Source organism: Myxocyprinus asiaticus, chromosome 14 (genome assembly GCF_019703515.2).
Source record: "Myxocyprinus asiaticus isolate MX2 ecotype Aquarium Trade chromosome 14, UBuf_Myxa_2, whole genome shotgun sequence".
NCBI lineage: Eukaryota > Metazoa > Chordata > Actinopteri > Cypriniformes > Catostomidae > Myxocyprinus > Myxocyprinus asiaticus.
In genome coordinates this window covers 40,106,303-40,127,577 of record NC_059357.1, presented here as the reverse complement: position 1 = coordinate 40,127,577, position 21,275 = coordinate 40,106,303, and the positions used below count along the sequence as shown (strand labels likewise).

The following is a 21,275-nucleotide window of genomic DNA, read 5'->3' as shown; positions in this document are numbered from 1 at the left end:
CCGCATGTGTAAATAGCAGATGAGGTACATTTACTAGTAAAGGCAATTCTGCAATTTAACAGATTTCATCTGTCTGTCTGTCTGTCTGTCTCTCACTTACTCACTCACTCACTCACTCACATATTGAGCTATTGCTCTTAATGTCAAATTGAATCAGAGTAGTGATAATGCAATTTACCTTTGCCACACACTCTTTCATGCTTATATTGATATATAGCATAGTTCTGATTCAGCTAGAGTTGAGAGAAAATTGTTTGCTTGCCTACGTTCTCACATTTTTCAAAGTGATGATTAATTTCATTTAAAATAAAGGCTTCAAAACAACTGAGACTCTTCTTTTAATATGTAGATTAAACATGAGATATTAAGTCAACATGAAACGGCATTTAAATTTTTGTGATGTGAATTTGCTATATAACTGTGCCTAAAAAGCTATTTGGTTAGTGGTTAACATCATCCAACAGCTTGATTTCATGCGCTGTTGTGTTGTGAAATGTGTCAGAATGCAATTCATTAAGACATGCTTTCTCTACATTGCATTCTCAGTTTTGCCAGCAGGTATTAGGCTAGCCTAGCAGCATGATCTCATGAAATTTACGTGACAATGGCAACATTTTTGCAAACCAAAATTATGTGCTTCATTACACATTTGGCTGCAGCTTCCCAGTGAAATGTCCAGCGGGGGGTGCCAAAATCAATTGAAGTGATGTTGTAATCAGACGAGGTTTTTAAGTTGAATATTAGTTGGACGTTTTAACGAGTAAAACGTAACTCCCTAACCTAAAACTTGAACCTAAACCTAACCAATAGTGTTTTAAAAGCAAATTCGACATGAAAAGCACATTTACTAAAGCAACCACGTCATTTTTTGTCGCTTCTATGGTACTTTCACTTCACTTTCACTTTCGTGAGCGTCACTGGCTGGGCTCGAGTCTGGGCTCCAAAGTCCAACACTCTACAGGTGAGCTACTGCGCAAGTTAATCACGTTGGAAAGTGTTTAAATAGGTATGGGTTCTTGATATTTATCGCAATAAAAAAAATCCATGATATCGATGATAAGTTTTTGAGTAATTTTCGATATTTAGCCTGTGTTCTACATCAAGACGATCAGGTGCGTGTCGCTAAAAACACAAGCAGTTTGACTTTCTCAGACTGTATGAAGTTGCTAACGTTAGCTGCATTGCTAACGATTAGGCTACGTCAGTCACAGCGTTCCGGATGGAATCAATCCGGGGTTAGGACCCGGACTGCGGTGACTGGCGCAAGACATGATGACGGTTGCACCCTCTTAACCTCTTTAGTGAGCAATGCGACAAAACAGCAGTGCTGTGTACACCGGATCTGATCTTTCTGTGCTGTATTCTTGAATATTTTTCTATTGCACAGAACACGCTTCATTTCTGCTCTGTCCCACTCTGCATGCGTTGCCTCTTTTCGCCGCATGTGAGTAGACATGAGGCGCCGCATAAGTGAACGTGGTTCCAGGGCGCCTTTTGACCATAAAGTTTTTTTCCTTCTAAATTTAGCTTTATTAATCAGCATGTTACGAGCCTTTAATAATAAACAAATTGATTTCTGTTCTAATTTTGTGAAATTAATCAGATGTCATCATCTCTGGCATGGATAACAAGGAAAGACAATAAAATGACTAGTTTGTAGCCTAGTCTCTCACTTTAAAGAAAATATAAAAATGGTCCATTCAGAGTTTTTCTAAATTCTCTCAGGGGATACACCTGAACCCCCATACAGTATCATTCCCCAGTCACAAGGGCTTCTATGCCCCCACACTTTGGTATCTAAATGTAACAAAATGTAAAAATAATCTGAATGTAAAAATGATATGTGGTCATTATGCTTCAAAACGAACGGATGATCTTTTAACATTCATATCCAACTTCACTCGATTGATAAACTCTATAAAATATTTTAATATTTTGGTAGAAGATCCCTCAGACACCACAGGTTTGGCTGTCTCTGAACCCCCAATGCAGTTTTGTATAGAGTGTTTTGACTGTTTAGGTTTTTTTTTTTTTTCTTCTACCAACTTGGAAATTGAAATGTGCAAATGTGAATGTATATCGTGATAAATATTGATATTGAATGATATGAAAAAGAATATTGTGATAATATTTTTGGACATATCGCCCAGCCCTATGTGTAAATGTAGGTGGGTCTGTAATACAAGCATTAAAATGTAGCGTTATCCAAATGTTGTGTTAGAGTAAAAGTGTTTTGATATAATAACATAGCAGTGTGTGAGTATTAGAACAAAAAATACGTGTTTATAAAGTGATAAAAAGCCAAAGTACCTGTGATTTGTGTGAAAGTGTATAAAATGCACAGTTGTTATAGCACACGGAAATTGCAGCAAAACGTAGAAAGTGGCACATAAAACTCTATGAAAACGTTCATTCTATGAGACTAGGTTGTTGTCTTTTTCTAGGGTCATTTTTCTCTTTTAGAACCTTGCTAAGCAAGTTCGTTAAACCATTGATGTTTTAAGAGCCCATATTATGCTAATTTACAGGTTCATAATTGTATTTTGGGGGTCTCCAAGAATTTTTAAGAAGAGAAGTAAACTAGAAGGTTTACATACTTTAATGTTCAAAAAAACACATAATTTTTCTCATACTGTACATTTCCCCTCTCTTCTTCCTCTGGCTCAAATGCTCTGATTTAACTCCTGTCTCTTTAAAGCCCCACTTTCCGAAAAGCCCAGTCTGCTCTGATTGGTCAGCTGGCCTATTCTGTTTTGATTGGTCAATAGAGTAGAGCGTGTGTTGGAAATGTAACTCCCCTTACCATAACCAAGTTTCAGCTCCCGAGTCTTCCTGAGCAGCTGTAAACACTACTGTAACTATGGTAACTGTGGTGTCGGTTTTTGCAGTACCAGTTTGAGCCCAAGTCCTATAATGAATGAAATAATGAAAGTTTGGAAGAACAAGCTGATCGACCCAAACGTGTAGTCAAACTTTTTCCGCCTGAGATATGAACGGAGAACAGAGACTTACTCCCAGTTTGACATTACCGGGGGTATTAGAGAGTTAGTGAGCAAGTTAGCCGTGGACTACCAATAGCGGCCGTAACATTACAGCTTGTAATTATATAATTATAAAAGACTCTTGAGATCGACCATTTTGTTACACAGTTTTAGGTAAAAGCCGGCACACAGCTGAATAGTAAACCCTTATCAAAACAATATCATTACGTAGCAAGTTAGCCGAGCACTACCGTGGATTGCAGATGTAAAATTACCATTTGTAAAAATAAATCCATCTCCACACTTGATCACTATTCATGATAGTAAGAACGACAAATAATCTGCATAATTCTACACAGTTGTAGGTAAAAGTGTGCTCGCAGCTGATTAGCATAATAACATTAGCTAGCAGGTTAGCAGAGGCCTACAGCTGTGCACTGCAGGGCTCTACAGTGCGAGTATTTCACTCGCATTTGCCCCTAAAAATAGATATGTGCGAACCGGAAAAATTATTTATGAGCACAGTGTGCGATTAAACATTACAACCTACCGTAATCTATTTCCCCCCACTGCTAATTGTTTAAAAATTACAAGACCCACAATCCACAAGCGACATGCGCCAACCACAGTAGAGTTTTCTGTGATGACACAGTCCAGTCAGAGAGAGAAAGGTGAACAACACTGGAAAAAAGTATCGGTATAGGCTATAAGTTAACGTGCAGACATCACTAAAAATGAAGCCCATCCAATTTTATTTTAAGCAAAAAAGAGATGAGGAGAAAGAGGAATCCGGTGAGGGGGATTCGCAAGGTTCAACTAATGAAGCCTCTTCACAAGGATTACCTGAGGCGGCTAACGTTGACATGGCGGCTAACTTTAGGGATGCTGAGAACAACATTAGCAAGGCTACCTTGACCCCCGCTGTCACTTCAACATCCACTGTAGCCGGTGGAGGGAGAACATATAGATTCAATGCGAATTGGCTCAAAAAGTTCCCATGGCTAGAGTTAGAAAACAACGTCATATTCTGCAAATATTGTGGAGGGCAGAAACAGGCGGGCAACTCGTCCTTCGTGTTAGGAAACGTGCATCTGAAAAGAGATAGCGTAGTGAAACATAACATCTTGCGGCGGCATATCCAGTGCAGATATCTGTACCTGTTGAGACAGGAGAAACCATCAGGCATGGTGTCAGCAGCCTTGAGGAGGCAAGTGCTGCTGTCTGAGGAAGGAGAAGAGGAGGCAGCTGAAAATAAAGGTAAACACTGCATACTTCATTGCGAAAGAAGAAGAACCTTTCGTCAAATTTGGGCCACTTATCAGACTCCACCACAAAAACGGAGTTGACATTAATCCCATATACGACAATGATGTAAGATGTGCGGAGATGATTGGTCAAATTGCTGACATAATGAGAGAGAGCCTGTCAGCGATGCTGAAAGCCATGAAATATCTTGCCGTTCTAACAGATGGAGACACTGATATACCCAACACCGAATGCGAGATTGTCTAGAGAGAGGGGCATATATGCAGGGGCATATAATCCCAATCCACTGTATGCCACATAGGTTTTTAACTAATAAATTCTCTATGATTTAGTTTTATTTGCTAGCAGAGAATGTTAAACAATACTGTCTGTGTGTGTGTGTGTGTGTGTGTGTGTGTGTGTGTGTGTGTGTGTGTGTGTGTGTGTGTGTGTGTGTGTGTGCGCGCTAAGTGCTGGAATGGTAAATACCACAGAATTATTGTTTTCTGTTAGCACAAGAGACGGGGGGGAAGGAGACGGTGAATTGTTTGGAATATTCTGTTCTGACTTTCACAGACTAGAGTTGGCAATACTGACCATTCAGAAGAAAGAGCCAAAGGTGTCTGTCGTGTATGATTTTCTGAATCTGATATGGAAGACATATCACTTCAGCGTAAAATCCATACGAGAGCTCTATGTTCTCGGGCAAGAGCTCGGTGTGGATATTTGCACGCCGTCTAGCGTCAAGGGAACTCGCTGGATCCCCCATGTCCACAGAGCCCTCAAAGTGCTCCTACGGCATGTACAAGACAAGGACCTTGCCACTGACGAAGGCCAGTACTCCGTTGTTCTGCAGCACATGGAGCACCTGGCCATAGCATCAACAACAGCGGAAGTTCAAGGGCGGGCAAAGAAGGTCAGTTTTACACAGGAAATGTAATACCACACTAGTTTTTAAAAATAGGTTCAAGTCTCAAATGAACTTTCAGAATCAAGTAATTGACAGGTGACAGTTTATTTTCTCACTACTTAACAGATAAAGGGGGAAATGGAGAATGCACTCTTTTGTGTATTCTGCCATTTTCTCACAGACATGTTTGAGGAACTATCCTCACTTAGCCTCACCCTGCAAAGGAATGACCTGATCCTCCCCCAAGCCACATCAGAGTTGATGAGGGTGATGAGAGGAGATTCCAAGTGTGTTAGGATGAGAGCTTGTTAGGATGTAAGAGAAATCAATGATTAAAATCGATGATTAAGACAGATTCTCAGTGTGAGAATCAATGTATTCATTGCCCAATGGAACGATTTGAGGATAAGGAGGGAAATGCAGTGGAGAAGTTTTTACATTTTTTTTTATGGTAGACAGAAAAATGGCCAGACCTTTCATTGTGTGTTGGTGTGTGTGTCTCTGTGTGTGTGTGTGTTTTATTTCTGTTAAAGGGAATAACACTGAAGGGGAATCTGAAAGGCTTCACGGACCTCACCAATACCCAGCTGAAGCAACACATGGAGGTGGCCATCAACATCGGCGTGGATGATCTCAAAGCCAGGTTTGGTGGTTTGTTGAAGGATGAGGGTGTCCAGACCCCAGTGGAGTCTTTCAGAGTGCTAAACCCTGACACATGGCCAGAAGACCAGGCCAGCCTTCTCACCTTTGGCAATGATGGTGTGGCATACCTGATGAGGCATTTCAAGGAGCCTCTAGAGAGGAAAGAATTTATTTGACACTGCATTGCCATATGAGACAATGTTATGTTTGCATATTTGCAAACTCACTTGCTCTGTTCAATCCTGCAGATCGGGGTGCAACATGACTTCAATCCAGGATGAGTGGCAGGGGCTGAAAATCCTGGTCAGCCACAATTTCAAGGACAAGTCCTACAGTGGCCTGTGGGAGACCATGTTTACAAAGGACCCCTACAGGCATGATTACAAGGTAAACTAACAGTCCTGAGTGGTTATGTATGGTATCCTTCTATGGTTGGCTTTGATAAGTTAATGGTAAGAGTTTAAATGAAATTGAAAGATATCTTTTCCCTAGAACATACTGGAGTTGGTGCAGCTTATGCTTGTGCTGCTCATTTCAGCCGCCCAGTGTGAGTGAGGCTTCTCTGCACAGAACCGGATTAAGAATTCGACAAGAAGCTGCCTTGGGGTCTCCACCACCAAAGACCTGATGAGGATCAGCCTGGAGGGACCTTCTGTCAAGAAGTTCGATCCCACTCCTGCCGTGGACCGCTGGCTGACCTCTAAGCGTGCCAGACGGCCAACATACAATAGCAGCTGGACAACTGATATCCTTTGCATCTAGTAGGCATGGGTCAATGTGTGATTTTGGTGGTATGTGCTGTTCCACAGATGTGTGTCCCTTAGTACACACACACACACTCACACACACAGTATAAATATGTATGTAATAAATTGTTTGTTAATAAACTCTGTTACATTTTTCACTGTGCTCCTAAATTTCTTTGTGCGCTCCTACATTTTTTCATTTAGGAGCGTATGTACTCCTTGGGAAAAACATTAGCATAGAGCCCTGCACTGGGTGTACACCATAGCTTCAACACAAAACTCCGCATTTGAACTCTCGGTAGCAGATAAATCCACAAATAATCAAGCATACTTACAGGTTGCGATCCTGAAGAGCCAGATTGTCCCAACAAAGTGTGAACTGCACCATCTTTCAGGAGTAACCATCTTGAAAATCTGCCATTGGTTGTGGTTGTACTGCTAAATAATTAAAATACATTTGAACCACTGATTCTTCAATACATCTGCCTTTGGATGTCCAAACAAAGAGGTTTTTCTTTTGCAGTGAAGAAAACAGCATCTTCTCGACATGGCGACAACACTAACCCAACTCATCCTGGCCTCTGCTTTAACTACGTTTGTTTGAGGGTGGGCCAATGTAGCCCTTAGGTGGGCATTATGCAAATGTGTTGCATAGTGACGTAGATACTTTACGGAAGAAATGGCTGGATTACAATCCAGCCTTTTCGTGTAGTTCTTGAGTAGTGTTATCTGTGGGAGAGAATAACTCCCTTTTGCGTGGACTTTGTGCTTTATAACTTTGCTGACCTTTTACATGCACAAACAGCTGTATTACACACTAAAGGAAACGTCAAATCCCAAAAAGCATAATAGGGCCTCTTTAAGGCACTGAGTGATTTAGATTCACACAGCGAAATTCCATGGAAGAAATGCAGTAATTTCAATGGGAATCCACATGATTGTGGATTTCGTGCGATGGACTTCCGGTGGCGAAGAAAGTTGGGTAAACTTTAACAGGCGAATTCGCTGGATTGACCAACAGGAAGTAGCTTGGTTTGGCAGTGCCCTCTGTGTGTGCAATGCTTTGTTTGTTTTTAACTTCAGTCTCACAGAGTATAAAGTGTATCATTAAAAAGAGTCTGCTTGACAATTCGTTTTTTGCTGGTTTCAAATGTCCGACCATGCCTTCTTTGACCGCGGAATTGTAAATGTTACTGCACCTTTATAGCTAGCTACCTGAATAATAACAAATCTGGTTTAATGGCACAAACATTATAATTTTATTGTCCCCTTGAGTATAAAGGTTTGTTAAAGTAACACAATAATGCATGTATGTACGATTGGACCACACACATTTGCAATGCATTGGACAAGCATTCACGTTTGCATACTTGCATATCGTATGTTGTGGCCAAACATTGATTAAAAAAAAAACCTTCTCACAAACCCCAAACACTGGCGTGTATCGATCAATGCTCAAGAGAGAACTTATTCTTTCAGCCTTACATGAGCCATTTCACAATCAACTTTATGCAAGACTAGTTCAGTAATTTAAAAAGCAATGCAAATAAGCAGGTACAATGCGTATCTGCAGAGCATTTGCCAGTCACAGCAGCAGTGTCAATTATAGACAAATCATACAACATTATCTGGCCTCTAATTCCACTATCAGAGATTTTTACTATACAATGCCAAGTGCTCACCAAGAAAACGTACAGCATACACACAATATAGCAACTTTTAAACACCAATAGGCTGCCATTTCTGTCAATAACTGCTAACAGTGTGCAACACTGCTCAAGTAAAGTAAGGGAAAACCCAGGTCAGGTGGGGTTAAAGATGCCATTTGTGCACCAGTTTGCACACACGACAATGTCAACAAAGAATTATTGAATGTAAAATGAATAGTGACTATACATGCAGCTTTATAAATGATTGTTGCAACTGAATTCAGGATCAGACATGTCAACACAAACTGGTTTTTACATTCGCTCTTCATCTATTAGTAATGTAATAGTAGCCTAACTATTGTAGTTAACACAAATAACATGGACATTATCTTTTTAGGTTTTTTGTTTTGTTTGTTTGTTCAACATAATTTCAAGTTCAAATTGATACCCTGTATGTACACTGTAAAAAATTTCATAATTTTAACAGTAAAAGACTGTAAAAATGCTACAGAAAAAAACGTAAATTGGTTAACAAGTAGTTCCCGTAAAATATACGTTAAAAAATTGTAATATATTTAAAAAGACAATACATGTACATTTTTTAGATGTAAAAAGTATGATTTTCCCATATAATTAATGGTTAAAATGTATGTTATGTTTAACAAGAGAGTACATGCAAGTAAATTATTGTTAAAATTACGGTAAAAAACAGTAATCGGGCGTTCCCAGAATTCCCTGCATGGGAAATTTTATGGGAATAGTTATGTTTCTTCTTATTTTTAATATCAGTTATGTACTTTGGGGTGTTCTGTGTTATATTTAATGTAGTTTAGTTAATGTTTATTGCATTATTTTAATTTCACATGTATTACCCTGATGGTGTTTAGTGTTTGTGTGAGTGACACTGAGCACTGTCTCTACATGTTTATTGGTCATTGCTCCTAGATGAGCCACTATTGATGAACTTCATGTCATCATGTGCCCTTCTGTACACTGTAAAAAAAATCCTGTTGTTTTTACAGCTATGGTTGCCAGAATAATTATGTAAAAAATACAGTAAAACTTTAAGAACAACCTGTAAATTTTACAGTTTAAAACTGTTGTAGTTTACATGACCATGCTGGCACTGTTATTTTTACAGTAAAAAAAACATCATAAACTTGATATTAACCTTCTGAAACTGTAAAAATCTGCTTTTTACTTTATGAGGTATTGTTAATCACTGTAGTAATTACAGAAGAGCACATGATGACATGAAGTTCATCAATAGTGGCTCATCTAGGAGCAATGACCAATAAACATATAGAGACAGCGCTCAGTGTCACTCACACAAACACTAAACACCATCAGGGTAATACATGTGAAATTAAAATAATGCAGTAAACATTAACTAAACTACATCAAATATAACACAGAACACCCCAAAGTACATAACTAATATTAAAAATAAGAAGAAACATTCCTATAAATTCCCATAAAATATAATAAAATATGATGGGTCTCGCAGGGAAATCTGGGAACGCCCGACTATTTTTATTTATTTATTTATTTATTTATTTTGTAATTTTAACAATAATTTACTGTAAAAAGTACATGTACTGTCTTGTTAAAAATAATGTACATTTTTGCCATTAATTATACAGGAAAATCATACCATTTACATCTAAAAAATAAAAATTTTACAAAAATTTTTACTGTATATTTTACAATTAATCTTCGTTAATCAATTAACTTTTTTTTCTGTCTTTTACCGTTAAAATTACAGACATTTTTTACAGAGTAATTACTACGGTGATTAACAATACATTATAAAGTGAAAAGCAGATTTTACAGTTTCAAAAGTTTAATATAACAAGTTTATCATTTAATAATATTATCGATGGTACTGCACCGTAAAATATACAATAAAAACAACAGTTTTAAACTGTAAAATGTACAGGTTGTTCTGTTAAGTTGTTTACATTTTTACTGTATTTTTTACATAATTATTCTGGCAACCACTGCTGCCAGGTTTCTTTTTTTTTTAAAACAACAGATTGTTTTGTTTTTTTACAGTGTGTACGATAAGGAAACTATATTTTAGGTGTTGTAAATGGTGACCTTTATATATATATATATATATATATATATATATATATATATATCCTTTTAGCTTTTTGCAGTTGTTGGGTGAATTTTTACAAGTACAAATGTTCCATGTGGTCTCTCATTTAAAAAGAGGTCATAAAAACTGCATGTATAATAATTATACAAGAATATGAAACAATGATTTGGTTTCAAATGAAGTACAGCATCTCTGCTGTCACCGCTTGACATGTCATATCAACTACCTCATACAATTATTGACTACAAAACATGTTGAAACGGGTCACTTATCTATAAGCACTTAATAACAAGAACGATATAAATAATGCTGATCTAATCACAGCACCGAGACAAACATTACGATTCAGAGTAATCAAAATGAGATATACACACCGTCAGAGATTTAGTTCATATTTAACTAGTTCAATGTCATGATGATTACACTACAGCTTAGAGATGATCTGCATCAATCCAGTCGTATTCAAACTGTTTCACAATGAACATATGCTGACTAAACACTCTCTGAAGATTACTGATGGGAGAGTTATGAATTAACCAATCATAAAAACGCATGATTTGAGTTTACTTGCCAGATCTAAACATACATTGGACGAAGATGCTGGCTAGCACATCATTTCATTAAGCTAACGTTGCTGACTGTTCACGCACCTCCAGGATGCTGCCGGGTTATTACACACATTTAAAGCCCGATCACAGGAACAACGAACGAATATTATCCGTACTATTCTTTTAGTTTTATTATAAGACACCCTATTGAAAAAGAGTCAGTCATACGCCGTTAACTCACCAATGCACTGGCCAACGGGAGTGCTGTACGGATTCCCTAACAAGAACTCCATCTTGATGAAAATAACAATCCGCCGAGAGAGAGACTGACACTCGGCAATACCAAGCCCCGCCCCTAGCGCTGCGTGATTGGTTTAAACACGCGAAACTTTTCGTTGATTCATGAACATGACTGTCAATCACGGACAATGTCTTAAAGACGAAAATCAACATTAATACTTTTTTGCTCAGATGTTATTTTTATTTGCATGAGTACTTATGGAATGAAGAAAAGCAAATACATAATGCAGTAATACACATATAAGTAGCTAAATAATAATAAAAATGTATCCACTTTAATACTTGCTTTCAAATGGCCTAATATGTGGAACATTATGTCAACATAATGAACTAATTTAAAGAATTAATTTATAGAGAGAGAGAGTGAGTGAGTGAGTGAGTGAGTGTGAGAGAAAGAGAGAGAGAGAGAGAGAGAGAGAGAGAGAGAGAGAGAGAGAGAGAGAGAGAGAGAGAGAACAAAATTCGCTATGCTGGGTATCATTATTATTTAAAAAAATGTTTTTAAAATATATATTAAGGATAAAAATTCGTATACTGTTAAATCAAAGGTTAAAATTAGTCCAAAACTTTCTCAAATTTCGCTTCAAACTCCGGAAGTTTACAGTCAGCTGTTGCTAAGCAACAATGTTGGTGTTCAGCTGTCGTATACGTCTTCAGTAATATATTTCCAAGCAGGTCTTTTATTAAATGTATGATTTTTTATTATTAAATACGTGATCTAATTTAGCAAAATAGCCATTGAAACCTCTGAAGAATCACTGGAAAATGTTTTGGCAACAAGATGAACCGAAAGTAGTGGATGAGGAGATGCTACAACAGGCCATAGAGGAACAGGGACCTCAAGGGCAGGCTGGCAACATAGCCAAGACAGAGGGCATCCAGTATGAGGAGGTGCTTCAGCTACGATTGAGCTACAGGAGTAAGAACATCACTAAATTATCATTTCAAATCTAAATAATTATTATGTTAAACTGTGTGGTAATTACTACATTATCAGTGCTCAATGTAGAGTAAGAGGGAGGGTCACATGTCACCCCAAAATCAAAATCAAAAGGAAAAATACAAATTTATATTTTGCATATTTATTTTGCATTGTGACATTATTGTCATGACATTTAAAGGGATAGTTCACTCAAAAATAAAATTCTCTCATCATTTACTCACCCTCATGCCATCCCAGTTGTGTCTGACTTTCTTTCTTCTGCTGAACACAAACAAAGATTTTTAGAAGAATATTTCAGTTCTGTAGGTCCATACAATGCAAGTGAATGGTGACCAGAACTTTGAAGCTCCAAAAAGCACATAAATGCAGCATTAAAAGTAATTAATACGACTCCAGTGGTTAAATCCATGTTTTCTGAAGTTATATGATAGGTGTGGGTGAGAAACAGATAAATATTTAAGTCCTTTTTTACTATAAATCTCCACTTTCACATTCTTCTTTGTTTGTTTTTGGCGATTCACATTCGTTGTGCATATCGCCACCTACTGGGCAGAGAGGAGAATATATAGTTAAAAAAGGACTTAAATATTGATCTGTATCTCACCCAAACCTATCATATCACTTCTGAAGACATTGATTAAACCACTGGAGTCATATGGATTTCTTTTTGCTGCCGTTATGTGCTTCTTGGATATAAAGGCAGCTTAATAATCCCCTCCAAATAATTTTCATTAGATTCTCAATACTTCAATACAGCAATAAAAATCATCCTACCTGGGCACAATGATTTTTTTTTAAATTGTATTATTAAAATTAAAATTAAATAAAGATTAATTTCATTAAAGGTGCACTCAGTAATTTTTTCCTCATTAAAAAAGTTGAACTCCTAAAGATTTGAATTGTAATTTTGCAATATATGTATAAAATCATGATCACTCACATTAAAATGAAGACTCCAGTCATATCAGTAATCTTCTAAAAGCTGTTTTATTCTACATGGAGAGGGTCCACACATGGGGGCTGCCATGTTAGAATCACATGACCAGCTGAATACTACTCGCTGAATCTCAGTAACCGTCCTGTTATTTGACACTTTCACTCATTGATTAAAGTAATCATGCCTGACTGTGAATACTACATTTCTACAATGACATCTGAAACTGAAAACTATTGATTTTAAATGATGCTGCTTCCAAACCACTAGGTGTCAGTGTAAGTCCAAGATGACACAAAGACAAAAGTTACTGAGTGCACCTTTAATACAAACTATACTTTTTTATTGCAATTTTGGGATTAAATATGTCCCAGGCATGTTCTTGACAGGCTTTGTGAGATTCACCTAATAAAAGATCTGTTACTGTATCACCTTTACTTTAAGATACTATACCATACTTTAAGTGTATTTATCAGGAAAAGAAACTAAATCACAGCACACGTCTCAAGTTTCTCGCATTTTAGGCCTTATGTTTTTAGTCTATTGACAAGACTATCTTTCTGCAGAAATCCTGAAGATTTGCCACCTGGGTCATTTCACCTCTCTAACAAAACTTCAGCTGGATAATAATGTTATAGAGAGGATCGAAGGGTTAGAAAACCTCACTAATCTGGTCTGGTTAGGTGAGTTTAGATTTTCAATGTCAAAACAGTCATTTAGTTTTTAAGATATAACATGATGATCCAGAGTGTCCAAACACTAAGCCTGGATTCTATTCCTCAGATCTGTCATTCAATAATATTGAACTGATTGAAGGACTGGACACTCTTGTGAAACTTCAGGATTTAAGTTTGTTCAACAACCGCATTTCTGTCATTGAAAACTTGGATGCACTGCAAAACCTGCACATCCTCTCTATTGGAAACAATGCCATCGCTCAACTTGAAAATGTAAGATGATGAGATTTGCATTTTTCTTTTTCATTTAGGTAAGAAATTAAAGATATGAAAACCTAAAAGCATAACAATGCATCTGTTTACGATGTGTGGAGCTACTGTATGCAGTAGCTTTCCAGTAAGTATTCGCCAGTGTCAATTAAAATATCCAATCCTGCAGGTGATATACCTTAGAAAGTTTAAGAACCTACGCACTCTCAATCTTGCTGGAAACCCCTTCTGTGATGATGAGAATTACAAGATCTTCGTGACAGCATATTTTCCAGACTTGGTGTATCTTGACTACAGACTGCTGGATCAACAAACAGTATGGGATTTCTGATATACCTGGTGTAACATTTTCGGTTTGGTTCTTCATTTGATCACATGTTTGCTTATTGTGTCATTTATTGTATAAAATGTAATAGACCATCTTATAATAGAACAGATCAATGGAACTATGGATAACTGGATACTAGAGATGCACCATTGTATTGGCCAAACATCGGTATCAGCCGATAAAAGCAATTATCTGCATTAGAGGTCGACCGATAGTGGATTTTGTCGATACAATAACTAAGATGGTGGATATTGCCGATAACCAATTAATGGGCTGATAGTTTAAAAAAGTATTTATAGTATGTAAAAATATTTTCTTGGACTTGCCTTACTAAGACGGGCACAGACAGAGGCAACAAGAGTTTACAAAATTATACAAAATTAATAAACTCCCAGAAGCCGTTTGAATCCCAGAGGCAATCAAATTCCCATTTCTAAACAGAAAAAAATTTAAATTGTGTGCATAATGCAGGACTTTAACTATAAACAAGCCTAAAACACACCGGGACTCCGGCATAGATTTTTTTCAGATAACCGATTGTGGCAGGGCGGAGGGCGGGGCCGGCCCGTAATGCTGCACACCCGGCCCCTAATCAGGCTGATCAAGATAAAGGCGACTGGAGGCGGCAGAGAGAGAGAGAGAGAGAGAGAGAGAGAGAGAGAGAGAGAGAGAGAGAGAGAGAGAGAGAGAGAGAGAGAGAGAGAGAGAGAGAGAGAGAGAGAGAGAGAGAGAGAGAGAGAGAGAGATGAGAATGAGAATTGGTATGTGTTTGTCTCTCAAGCTACCGCTTCCCAATGATCAGCCTGATTAGGGGCCTGGAGTGCAGCATCACGGCCTGGCCACACCTTCTGCCCTGCCACACCGATAGTTCCAAAAAGAAACTACTGGCACCAATTAATCGGTAAAACCGATATATCGGTCTACCTCTAATCTGCATAACTTATGTGTGGAATTACTTTGAATTTTGTGTCAATGACAGCAGAGTTGCAGTTTGAAAGTTTTGCAGTGCTAGATTTTAACAAGGTGGAACAACAGTTAAACAACTATTTTGATAAATCACCTTAAAGCTTGACACAGCAAGGAATATAACAAGCTTGTAAATGCTAAAGCAGAGACAGCTTCAACTAAAAAGGGACCAGCTTCATCATTCATAATTCAGTTAATGTAATTTAAAGGGATAGTTCACCCAAAACTGAAAATTCTCTCATCATTTTCTCACCCTCATGCCATCCCAGATGTGTGACTTTCTTTCTTCTGTTGAACACAAACAAAGATTTTTAGAAGAATATTTCAGTTATGTAGGTCCATACAGTGCAAGTGAATGGTGACCAGAACTTTGAAGCTCCGAAAAAAGCACATAAAGGCAGCATAAAAGTAATCCATATGAGTCCAGTGGTTAAATCCATGTCTTCTGAAGTGGTTTGATAGGTTTGGGTGAGAAACAGATCAATATTTAAGTCCTTTTTCACTATAAATTCTCCTTTCTGCCTAGTAGGTGGCGATATGCATGAAGAATGTGAATCGCCAAGAACAAAAGAAGAAGAATGTGAAAGTTAAAGTGGAGATTTATATGGACCAACAGAGCTGAAATATTCTTCTAAAAATCTTTGTTTGTGTTCTGCAGAAGAAAGAAAGGCATACACATCTGGGATGGCATGAGGGTGAGTAAATGATGAGAGAATGTTCATTTTTGAGTGAACTATCCCTTTAAGAACATTCAGAAAAGTTCATGTTAGTTAAGAATATGCTTTTTGTTTCAGCGTTCAGTTATTCTGAAACACAGAAGACACATAGAGACATAAAGAATAAAGTTGTTATCTAAATTCCTTTTGAAGCTGTGTAATAACTTGTCAGAGGCTGGAAACAAGGTAGCGTAATAAAAACAGAACAACTATCGGCAGATGTTATTCTTAATAATCAGATATCAGTATCAGCACACAAATGTTTTGATCAGTGCATCCCTACTGGAAACAGCAAGTGTCATATTGTTCTTTAGATTGTTTTGGTTCTGTTTTTCAGTAATATTTGTGTTTACCGATATAGCGGGAAACTGCATTTTCAAAGTATCAATATGCTATTGAGGAAATGCAACACAATGAGCTACAGGAACAGGAGGCAATGGAAGCCCAGAAGATCAGCAACCAGGAGCTTCAGCTGCACAAGGTGGCAATGAACTACACTTTCATTCAATTAAAAATACTCTCTAAAAAGACACAGATCTACATAGAAAATAAATGCCACTCAGTTTAATATTTTGTTACTTAAAGGTGCACTCAGTAACTTTTGTCTTTGTGTCATCTTGGACTTACACTGACACCTAGTGTCTTGGATGCAGCATCATTTCAAATCAACAGTTTTCAGTTTCAGATGCCATTGTAGAAATTTAGTATTCACAGTCAGGCATGATTACTTTAATCAATGAGTGAAAGTGTCAAATAACAGGACGGTTACTGAGATTCATCCAGTAGTATTCAGCTGGTCATGTGATTCTAACATGGCAGCCCCCATGTGTGGATCCTCTCCATGTAGAATAAAACAGCTTTTATAAGATTACTGATATGACTGGAGTCTTCAGTTTAATGTGAGTGCTCATGATTTCCTACGTATATTAAAAAATTGCAATTCATATCATTAGGAGTTCAACTTTTGTAATGAGGAAACAATTACTGAGTTCACCTTTAATGTGTGACTTTGGTGTTTGAATACTTTTTGGGTCCACTGGACAGCATTGCTTCCTTCTGTCACAGGATGCATTCGTGGAGTTCTTGAATGGCCCTCAACTCTTTAACAGCATGTTTACTGATGATCCGGATGCAGCTAAACTGGCTCACCTCCCTGGAATGGCTGCACTGCTGGAGTCATATCCTTGGTATTGGAATTCCAAATAAAAAAATAACACACAAATGAAGGAAAGAAGGTAGATCATATAGGTGCTTAAATCAAATGGAAAGCAACTCTTTTTATAACATCGGGCAGTGCAGCTATTAATCCTTGACAACGCATGTACATATAAGAGCAAAATGGAAGCTCTCTGTATGCAGATATTTGATGCGGGTTTGACTCAGCACTCTCGGAGAACAGCTGAGGTCGAATTCTTTTTTAACTGTTCCCGTGAGGCAGTGGCTGATAATCAGCAGAAAGCAGCACAAATAGCAGCTGACTTTGAAAACTCCAGGAGACAGGTTAGTTTCTTCTCCCTTAGGCAGGCAGGAGGCATAATGACTCAATGTGTGGTACTAGAATCCCAAAAAATCTGTTTTATTTTATTCCGTTGCAGACAATAGTCGAAATGCAACAGATCACAGATCCTAGTTTGCTTGATGACAAGTTCGATTCCTGTGATGAAGAAATCAACCAGCTCTCTGAAACCCTCATGAGTCTGGAACTACAGCTAGTGGACCAACTGGAGGTCAGGATGAAAGATGCATTTAATATTTATATATTTGGCCGTAACCACCATAGACTTTGAGGGGGAGCTGTCCCCCTTCCAATATTTGGATTATTGGTAGATCTAAATGGGTTTTTCAATGACCGATTTCTTTTTTATGTCAACATAAAATAAAAATGTATCAAAATTGACCACTTTTTACCTATTTTACCTATTTACCATAGAACATTTAATCTTATATACAGTATATGTAATAAAAATCCAGTAAATAATGATAATTAAAAAAACATTTAATGAATTAAAAACATGCTCCGTTTTGGTATATATTGCCAGATATATCATTTTATAATTTTACTTTTTAAATTTTGTAATTGGTATATAATTTTTTTCTCAAAAAATATCCTGTTTCACTCGTAAATACGTCAGATTACCGAAGTAAAATAAGTTGTAAATGGCATTTCACATTGAATTTTACTGACTTTTATTGTCACCCCTAATCTTGAATATTTGGTTACATCCTTGAATCATACAGAACATATAGATTCTACTAATGCTGATTATAACTGACTATAATAAAATGTCCAAATACTTTTTGTCTTAATTTTGAACAGTTTTTATATCTACATTTATATATACAGTATATATATATACACTACCAGTCAAAAGTTTTGAAACACTTACTCATTCTTTATCATTCTTTTTTTCACATTTTTGAATAATAAAGTCATCAGAACTGTGGAATAACATAAATGGAACTATGGGAATTATGTTGTGACTAAACAAAATCCAAAATAAATCAAAACTGTGTTATATTTTAGCATCTTCAAAGTAGTCACCCTTTGCCTAGAATTTGCAGACATGTACTCTTGACATTTTCTCAACCAACTTCTTGAGGTATCACCCTGGGATGCTTTTTAAACAGTATTGAAGTTCACATCTATGTTGGGCACTTATTGGCTGCTTTTCTTTATTATTTGGTCCAAGTCATCAATTTCAAAAACGTTTTTTTTTTTTTTTTAATAAAAATTTTAGTTTTATAATGAAATAAATGAATATGATGGCACAATTATATTTTTGTCTACAAAACTAATTTCAAACATTTAAGCATACGCCTTCAGATCAAAAGATTTTTAAGATCATGAGAAACATTTCAGTCAAGTGTTTCAAAACTTTTGACCGGTGGGGGGGGTGTGTGTGTGTGTGTGTGTGTGTGTGTGTATATATATTATTTTGTAATTTTTTATTTTTTTTTCGGGAACAATTTACAATAAGGTTGTATTTGTTAAAATTAGTCAAATACGTTAGTTAACATAAATTAACAACAAACAATACTTACAGCACATATAAGTCTTGGTTAATATTAATTTCAACATAATACATTATAATTTTAATATCAATACATTAAAAATAAAATTAGCATGCCGTAACATTAGTTAATGTACTATGAACTAACATAAGCTAACAAAGAACAATTATATATTTTTAATAAATTAACATTAACCAAGATTAATAAATGCTGTTTGAAAATATTGTTCACAGTTAGTACATTAAGTAATGTTAACAAATAGAACCATATTATTGTAAAGTGTTACCACCTGTTTAGTGAAATGGTTTGCTTGTGCTATCTTTCTTGAAAATAAAAGCCACTTTGTCTGTAAAATGCGTTGTGAATTGCGTTTCGCATTGATTTTTACAAACTGTCACTCCGATTCTTGAATAGTTGGTTACTTTTCAGTGTTAGTAGATATGATCCAATGATGTAGCCAAATACTGTATATGATCCAAATATATGAATATACTGTATGTAGTAATAATACACATCCTTAAGAGATTTCACACGTTTCATCTTTTTTTTTTAAGGACATCATCAAAGACTTTGAGAGGAACATCTCGGACATGGTTGGAGGGTTCATTGAATATGTGCAAGGGATATATCCTTTTAGTCATCAAATCTTAAACTAATTGTGTTTTGTGAATGTTTTATGCAATCTCTATTTTGTTGGTGAGGCCTCTTTAACTCAAGACACAAATTTGCACAGTGCCGAGACCTGGAGAACCAGCATCATGAAAAACAACTGGAGATTGCCTTGACAACACTGGAGCAGGTGGCCAAAAATGAGCTAGAGGAGGAAATGTCAGATGATGTGGCAATGGTCAGTGGAAAACAGCCACGATTATTTAATGTAAAAGAGCCTAGTAATCGTGAGACAAAGAAGGATCGCTAAATTAGTCTAATTGCATGCTTTTATTACTTTACAACATAGTTAGTTCCCCCTGACTTGCCCAGTAGCCTGGCATTATTACAATACAAGTTGAGTTCTTACACACTATACAATAGGATTTTAAGAATCAATTAAACTTTAAACTCTCCAAGAATTGGCCCCGATCACTTCCATTGCAAGTGTCTCACTGGAACCCAGATTTTTGCTTTTTTTTTTTTAAAGAAAAGAGGGACGAGTCAATTCTTTTTTGTGGTAGTCAACATTATGCCACAAATGCTGTCGATTGAGCTTAACTTGTATTGAACCTGGAACATTCCTTTAAGATACTATGGGATAAACTGATATTCCTAGGGGATTTTTATTTTTATTCGGGCTAAAAATGTGTTTAATTAAAATCATGATTGTGTTTACTATTCAGAAATGATCTGCACTAAGAATGTCAAATCCATGGTAACTATTTGGAGCCCAGAGACTTACTTTAGTATCAGTATTGATTGTTTCTTTTGCCTCATTCCCTATGCTGCCCTGTAGCTCTTTGTAGATAAGGACACAGTGACCAATGCAGTCAGTGCCTCCCACGACACCCACCTGCTGAAGATTGACAACAGGGAGGATGAGCTGCTAACACGAATCAACAGCTGGATGAGCGGGCTGCTGAAATCAGTATGTGATTATTGAACACACTTACTGTACCTAATTATGTTACGTATTGTAATATAATATAATATTTGGAATCTTTTTGTTTGTGTTGATAGATACATGATGAAGAGGTCAACAGGAATCGCAAGCGCATCTCAGAGATCAAAAACTACTTTAGTTATGTAAAAGAGCAGTTGGAGGACATGCAGCTGCCTGAGCAAGAATAAGAAGAAATGTTTATTTAATGTAAACTTAGCCAGCAATGGCAATTGCTATATGTATGGATTTTTTAGAAGTATGCAGCTGTATCCTTTTTTTTTTTTTTTTTTTTTCTGATTAACTTTTGAGATGCTTTTTACGAAAATGTGTTCAGATCAGTTTATTTTTGTTAATTTTGTGCAATGCTGCCACCTACAGAGAAGTTGTGGGCGGTGAGAGAGAGAGAGAGAGAGAGAGAGAGAGAGAGAGAGAGAGAGAGAGAGAGAGAGAGAGAGAGAGAGAGAGAGAGAGAGAGAGAGAGAGAGGTACATAAAAGGACATTTCAAATGGGGTGGGTTGGCAGCTATAAATATATGTATAATTTAATATTAAAATTATATATATATAGAATTATTCTACAAATGATCACATGTAATGACTATCCCGTGGTCGAATTTCAAATGTACAAACATTAAAAAAATAAATAAACCAAAATAATAAATGCAATATAAACCGGTGTATTTTTTTAAACGCCAACACAATATGATTGT

General features: G+C 36.7%; 2 protein-coding genes across 4 annotated transcripts in view; one reads left to right on the top strand and one right to left on the bottom strand.

The window, feature by feature from the left end:
• The window catches only part of LOC127451158 (TOM1-like protein 2), a 61,161-nt gene extending 50,013 nt beyond the window's left edge, over positions 1–11,148 (bottom strand). For all 3 annotated transcript variants that reach the window (XM_051715631.1, XM_051715632.1, XM_051715630.1), the window contains exon 1: positions 11,067–11,148. In XM_051715631.1, coding sequence (XP_051571591.1) covers positions 11,067–11,118 — 52 coding nt within the window. In that variant the 5' untranslated portion in view covers positions 11,119–11,148. The remainder of the gene's footprint in view (positions 1–11,066) is intronic.
• A 549-nt stretch (positions 11,149–11,697) lies between these two features.
• Positions 11,698–21,220, top strand: drc3 (dynein regulatory complex subunit 3). Its single transcript, XM_051715634.1, has 12 exons — positions 11,698–12,044; positions 13,569–13,685; positions 13,786–13,952; positions 14,119–14,265; positions 16,321–16,440; positions 17,025–17,146; positions 17,294–17,459; positions 17,555–17,686; positions 19,526–19,594; positions 19,693–19,818; positions 20,419–20,550; positions 20,643–21,220. Exons 1-12 carry the CDS (start codon positions 11,891–11,893, stop codon positions 20,751–20,753), a joined length of 1,563 nt encoding a protein of 520 aa, XP_051571594.1. The 5' UTR covers positions 11,698–11,890; the 3' UTR covers positions 20,754–21,220.
• The last annotated feature ends 55 nt before the right edge of the window (positions 21,221–21,275 follow it).